This window comes from Danio rerio, chromosome 25 (assembly GCF_049306965.1).
Source record: "Danio rerio strain Tuebingen ecotype United States chromosome 25, GRCz12tu, whole genome shotgun sequence".
In the NCBI taxonomy this organism is placed as follows: domain Eukaryota; kingdom Metazoa; phylum Chordata; class Actinopteri; order Cypriniformes; family Danionidae; genus Danio; species Danio rerio.
The window spans coordinates 29,882,299-29,888,682 of NC_133200.1; the positions used below are offsets into that span (position 1 = coordinate 29,882,299).

At 37.0% G+C, this 6,384-nt stretch overlaps 1 protein-coding gene across 2 annotated transcripts; it reads right to left on the minus strand.

Annotated features, from left to right (window-relative positions):
* Positions 1–360: 360 nt before the first annotated feature.
* spam1 (sperm adhesion molecule 1) lies at positions 361–6,062 on the minus strand. 2 transcript variants are annotated; one of them, XM_073942362.1, is made up of 5 exons: positions 6,027–6,062; positions 4,992–5,729; positions 4,797–4,907; positions 1,904–1,993; positions 361–1,010 (listed from the first exon to the last, which is right to left on the minus strand). In XM_073942362.1, exons 2-5 carry the CDS (start codon positions 5,724–5,726, stop codon positions 705–707), a joined length of 1,242 nt encoding a protein of 413 aa, XP_073798463.1. In that variant the 5' UTR covers positions 5,727–5,729; positions 6,027–6,062; the 3' UTR covers positions 361–704. The 2 variants fall into 2 exon arrangements, with proteins under 2 accessions (XP_073798463.1, NP_001074154.2); NM_001080685.2 differs by having other exon boundaries at positions 573–1,010; positions 4,797–5,729.
* Positions 6,063–6,384: the final 322 nt, after the last annotated feature.

Sequence of the window (6,384 nt, forward strand, 5' to 3'; positions counted from 1 at the left end):
ACAGCGCAATAATCACCAACTTATCCAGCATGTTTTTATGCAGCGGATGCCCTTCCAGCTGCAACCCATCTCTGGAAAACATCCATACACACTCATCCACACTTATATACTACGGACAGTTTAGCTTACCCAATTCACCTGTACCGCATGTCTTTGGACTGTGAAGGAAACTGGAGCACCAGGAGGAAACCCACGCGAATGCAGAGAGAACATACAAGTTTCCTAGAGAAACACAAACTGACCCAGCCAAGGATCAAACCAGCGACCTTCTTGCAGTTTTGTCATTATTAATATTTTTGTTATTATTATTGTTATTATTAATTGTAATTACTTAAAAACTACCTTAACAACTATTAATAAGCAGCAAATTATGAGTTTATTGAGCTAAAAGTCATAAAGTTAATTTGCTATAATAACAAGAGAATTGTACCTTAAAATAAAGTGTAATCGAAATAATCATGTTGACTGGATTTAAATCCTTCATTTTTTTTTTCATTGTTAAAGTATATTTTTGCAGACCTAATGTAATGTGGCTGAACTAGCCCAAGCAAGAGTATAGTTCAATTTAAACATTTTGCTCTTCCAACATTTTAATTATTGTACAGAACAAGATAGAACTTTTAATTTGGAAAACAAGGTTATTATCATAGGTTATATTCAATTAATTTTAGTGAAGATGTATCAGTTTCCTGAAACAGTTTCTGTTAAAAAGAGGGCATTGTGGCTGTGCAGTTCCTGTCTTCATAGCACTGGCAGGTGAATTTGCTTTTCCAGTCAGCGAGATCACTTGCAGAAGGGGTCCCTGTGACTACATATTTCCCAGCGTTCCTACCGATGTGATGGCTTTCTGAACTAATGTGGAGGAAATCATCTGAGTTGTTGTTTTTTCGAACACATCGCCCCTCGCCTTGACAGAGATTTTTGCTGCATAAATGTGCTGCAGTGGTGACATTGAGGATGTAGGGGTTTAATTTATCAGACAGGTATGCAGACAATGCTTCGCATGAGGTCTGAAAGAAATAAAACGCATTAAAAAGTTAAAAGAAATATTGCACAACTTGAAGGTACAGCATATTCAAACTCATACTGTTTCAAATCGCATGTTCTTTCTACCATTGACACATTTTTGTTTCTTTTAAGCTCTAGAAAAAATAACTGTATTTGGATCTGGTCTCATTTGGATATGTGTAGAAAAAGACTAAAACTGCAATTTACTAATAATATTTCAATAAGTTGCTCTCTGAGTATGAAATATGAATATAAAAGCCATCCGAGGGTCTAAACTATGCAGCTATGAATAAATTACACTTTCTGGGACCTATTAAGCACTTATAATTCATAAGCATACAGTAGAGATTAAAACCTTTTCAAATTTAGAATATTAAAATAAATAATGTTTTTTTTTCCTTATTTTCCATGTTTCAAAAAGTCTTACCTCCGCCAAATTTGGTTCTATTTTAACAAATCATACATCATGTTTTCATTTTGTGATTATTTTGATTATGTAAGAGCATAATTGAGCTTAAAAGCACAAATCACAGGAATTAATATATCTGCACAGCACTGATATTCAATAGAACAGGTGTCACTAAACTTGGTTTAACTCCAGCTTGCCTTAAAACACCTGACTGGAAGTTTGAAGTATACTGTACCTAGTAATACACAGTTTAGCTTGCTTACGTGAATTTGGATTTGGTCTCATGTTTGGATGTGTGTAGACAAAGATTAAAACTGCAATTTACTGAAAATATTTTAAAAGGTTGCTCTCTTTGTTGCATATAAAAAGCCATCTAAAGGTCTAAACTATGCAGTTAAGAGTAAAATACTTGGTTTAGCTCCAGGTTGCCTCAAAACACCTGAACACACATTTTTTACTGAACCATTCCTTTAAGACAAAATTTACCTTGTCATTGTAATCAGCACTAGACCCCCACAGCACAGCTCCAGAAGCCCCCAGAGCTGCACTCTCACCTATACTGCTGACCAAGTCAATCTAGACAGAAACAGATAGAAAATGTTTTCAAGTATGGCCTAAAGCAGTTATGTTCATTTCTGAGGGTCAATATACTGAGGGTGAGTTCAGCTCACCTCAACTGATCAGTATTATCAGGCTTACAACAAAATTTCACAGACTGGTTATTTAATATCAATGTAATTGTTTGATTTCCACTACAATATCATATTTCAAACTTTAGGTTATGTCTAATGTAGCTGTGTGACCATAAACAACATCTCTAAATGTACTACGCTCAATGTTTATTGCAAAGGGAGACATTTGCTGCGTCCTAAACCGCATACTTCCATACTATATGGTACGCTTAAATCAGTATGCGAGCCGAGTAGTATGTCCGAATTCATAGAATTCAAAAATCATTATGCGAGAAGTACCTGGATGACTTACTACTTCCGGCGAGATTCAAGAGTGCGCATCCCATGCACACTGCGCTATCCCATGATGCCCCATGAGCGAATTCATGAATGGGAGTAAAGTGACGCAATTGGTCACGTAGGTAGGTCACGTGACCATGACAAAATGGCGGATGTAGTACGTCCGAATTCCATTCATACTTTTCACATTCATACTGAATAGAACGTACTTTTCTAACGGCCGAGTAGTACGTTTAAATTCTAATGCAGTACCTACTGAGTAGTAGGCGGTTTCGGACGCAGCCATTGACTTTTACAGAGTTAGCTTAGCAAAGCCTACAGTGAACAAATTTTGGGGACTACAAAAAAATACATCCAGGGTAATGAAGTCATAAACCTTTCAGGTAACCCTTTAGGTTTCTCTCATACACGTAAAGGGTAATGCTATAATGGAGAAAGCTAAAATGCAGACCAAACGCTGCTATTTCCACAGAGCTTCATCTGTTTCTGTATTTGAGCTTCCAAAGGACATGACACAAAGAGAGAAGTGCTTACAATTAAATTCTTATTATGTTCCAAAGAATTATAAAAAAGATATAGCTCTAGTATTTGACAAAGGACAGCTTCTAGAATATATCCTAGTTCAGTGCTGGATTCAGCTAAACTCTTCAAAGAAGGTGTAGCTCCAACCATTATAGAAGAAGCTGTGGATTATGTGCCACAACCTGTAAGAATTTTTATTTGTTAAAACTGATATATTGCATGCGTAGTTTCTAGCATTAATAGTATGTTGTTGCAAGGATGTAAACAACGAGAAATGTTGTTTAGCACCATTAAAAGTTAGCTACAAATTCATATTTATCCACAATATAAATTTATACACAATGTTCCTCAGTGCTGCATTGTCTCTATGCAGTTGCTTTCCATCCCATCTACATCTCAAATACATGCACAAACATGCAAAAGATATGTTAACGTTTCATATAACTTACACATGCTTATTTCAACTATATTTAATAAAACACTTTTCAGGTTTATTTTCAAGAGCAGGCATGAAGTTCAGCTGTGTCCTCTGTGTCATTTTCTGTCTTATTCAGGCTCAAATTGATATAATTACACTAGCTATTTAAAGAGCAGAAGCAAAATGTGTGTAAGGGCATGACACTGCCTAGTGACGTGGAGCTGATTAGTGAATCATAGCACATTATGTTAGCTGACCAATCAGAGTGTCGTGAGAGCGGGCCTTCGGAGGAACTACGAAATTTGACAGTCGTTTTCATGTTAGCTGAGTATGAGTAAAAAATTAAAGTAAGATTTATTAAAAAGTTGGCGTGATTTTTACAAATGAAACATGACTACACATGGCGTTGCATCTTATAGATACAACCAATCCTTAAAAATACACTCTGCTACAAATGAAACATGACTACACATTGCGTTGCATCTTATAGATACAACCAATCCTTAAAAATACACTCTGGACCACCCTTTTACAGTAATTAGGTACCACAACCAACCAACCAAGTAAAATATAGCTAAAACAAAAATAGGGTCTGTTGTTCAAACCACATTGGCAATTTTTAGTAGAGCATTAATGTACTTCTTTGTCAAATCCCTCTATGGTGAGCAAGAAATAATCTGAACATGGTACATAAACACTTTGTTTGGGATTTGTATGTGTGCAGACCTATATTCAGTTGGTGGAATGACAATACAGACTACTGCCACCTGCAGGTGTTGAAAGATACATCCCTCCACACAACCACAAAAAAAAAACGCTCCTGTTTCAGTAGTCTATTTGGTATGTTCAGATGCAGCTTTTTGGTCCAGATGGGAACAGACACAGCTTACACAATACAACAACACAGGCTGCATTCCAGTCCAATGTGTTTATACCCTTCACTCGCTGACTTTTCTTCCACCATGACTCGGAAATTCATTATTGGTTACATTACTGTCCACTGCTTGCAGAACATCTAAATAGGTTTAAATAGAATGCTATAAACCATTGAGCACTTGGAAACTACACTCAATACAATGGGTTGAGGGTATGTCTATATCCAAGCTTCCCTCGTTCCCTCGACGACGTGAATTGCATGTCATTTCTAAAAGTGGAGTGAAATGCAGCCACAGTTTATTGTCATCACCACTTGTACTTTGCTGTTGACTTGGTATGTCCTGAGTTTTATAGAACTGTTGAAACAATTCAACTATGTTGAAAAAGACAGAAATTGCAGTCATTGTTGTCTGCAACAGAACTTTTACAAAACATACCTTAGGTGTGTTAAAGCAATTTGGAACTAAACTCTACAACATGTTAGTCCTCAAGACACCCCTGGCTTATACTATACACTTATTTCTGTTGCTGCCTCATAGTTGCCAATACAATGTTGTATCATGTATAACAGCCAGTAGTCTTAATACTGTACCTCATTCATGTAAAGCTTTTTTTGGTTGGTTAAAAGAGGCCGTAAGTAGACATAGACTGGTGCAGTGTGGACATGTTTCGGCAGGGATGCCACTCTCATTGCCTCTTCGACCTGATGACGGACAAACAGTGCAGCACTTTTGCTTCCACTCTTTGAGACTGGTAAATATGCTGATGGGTAAAGAGCAGTGCTAACCTCCCACAGCCAAAGCAGCTCATTGTTCAATTGTTTTGTATACTCTGAACAAGTGCCTGTATAGTTTGACTCATCAAATCCATAGTTATAGCAATCTGGGAACAGATAGTAGCCCCACAGATACCTAGGTCGAAGGTTGATTCCTTTCTTTAGAGTTTCCTCCATGAATCGCCTGGCTTCCTTCTGGAACTGTTGTTTGGCTTCAGTGGCTGCCTGTTGCGGGCTGAGAGAAGAGTTTTGCTCAAGAGTGTAGTTAATGGAAAGTTCCATGTAGATCTTCTTTAAATCGAAATTCCGGTCAAATATCGGAAGCCACTCTTCCCAGTCCATGACTGCCAAACCAGAGGATGAGTCGGGAATGAACTGGAGAAACTCTTCCTTTGCTTTTTCCAAACTAGCAGACAGGTTTCCCCTCTGTGGGATGCCACCATTATATTCTTTCATGGAGTGCAGGTCCACATAGGGAAAGAGCCCAAGTCGAGTTTTGTAGAACAGGCTTAAGGATTGATTGTGTACCCTGGCAGGAGTTGTAACTGCTTGGAAAAGCGATAAATCAAGAGGGACCTTCAGTTGATGGCATTTAGAAATAGGAGCATTCCACAACAGCACAAAAGGCCTATGGAAAAGAGGAGCTACGGTTGATGGAGTATACACCGATGTGTTTACATGCCCAACAAATATGAGGACAATGGTGGAAAATAGTAATTGCTGTTGTCTTTGGTTTGCCATCTGCATACACTGATAGAAAAGAAAAGTCGGTATTAATTATAATATTTTGAAACTAACAACATGTTTGAGCTTTATTAACAATCGTTTGGAACTATAATAGAAATTCAAACACCAAAATATATATAACTTGCAAGAACAACATGACAAAAAGGGTGTCTTTCTAAAAGGTTCTTGTGTGGTGCTGCTAAATGCATTAATCATTTTAAGCTAATTTAAATAGTACAGTAAATTGATTATTTATTTAGCATAAATGCATATTTTTAAATGGAGGTTTAATTTAAAATTGAGAAATAATGAGTGTCTCACCTAATTCTGGTTTCTTCAGTAGCAAGGCGAAAATGTAGCTCGCTCTGATTCCTGTTAAATATTAGCAGGGGTCAATGTTTAAAAACACAGCTTGCTGACATCGACGGCAGAATGACTTGCCAGTGTCATCAGAATATTTTGCAGAAAAATGTAGAGTAATGCTATCTGTCTGTCAGTTGAAGCTTAACAGAAGTTGTAATGTACAGCCACACAATGACCCAAAGAGGATGACTTTACTATTTATTAAGTAACACCCATACTGGGATTTTTTTTACAGATTTATTTTAATAAAGGCAAGAATTTTTTTTAATTCTTGATCTTTGAGTAATGATCAGACACAAAACATAAACACATTTTG

What these genes read in the sequence shown, in the direction of transcription:
- spam1 (NM_001080685.2), bottom strand. Translation starts at nt 5,720, where the DNA reads ATGGCAAACCAAAGACAACAGCAATTACTATTTTCCACCATTGTCCTC. An exon ending in AAAAGCTTTACATGAATGAG is followed by an intron (nt 1,994 to 4,796) that starts GTACAGTATTAA and finishes GTTTCTGTCTAG; the next exon opens with ATTGACTTGGTCAGCAGTAT. An exon ending in GTGCTGATTACAATGACAAG is followed by an intron (nt 1,011 to 1,903) that starts GTAAATTTTGTC and finishes TATTTCTTTCAG; the next exon opens with ACCTCATGCGAAGCATTGTC.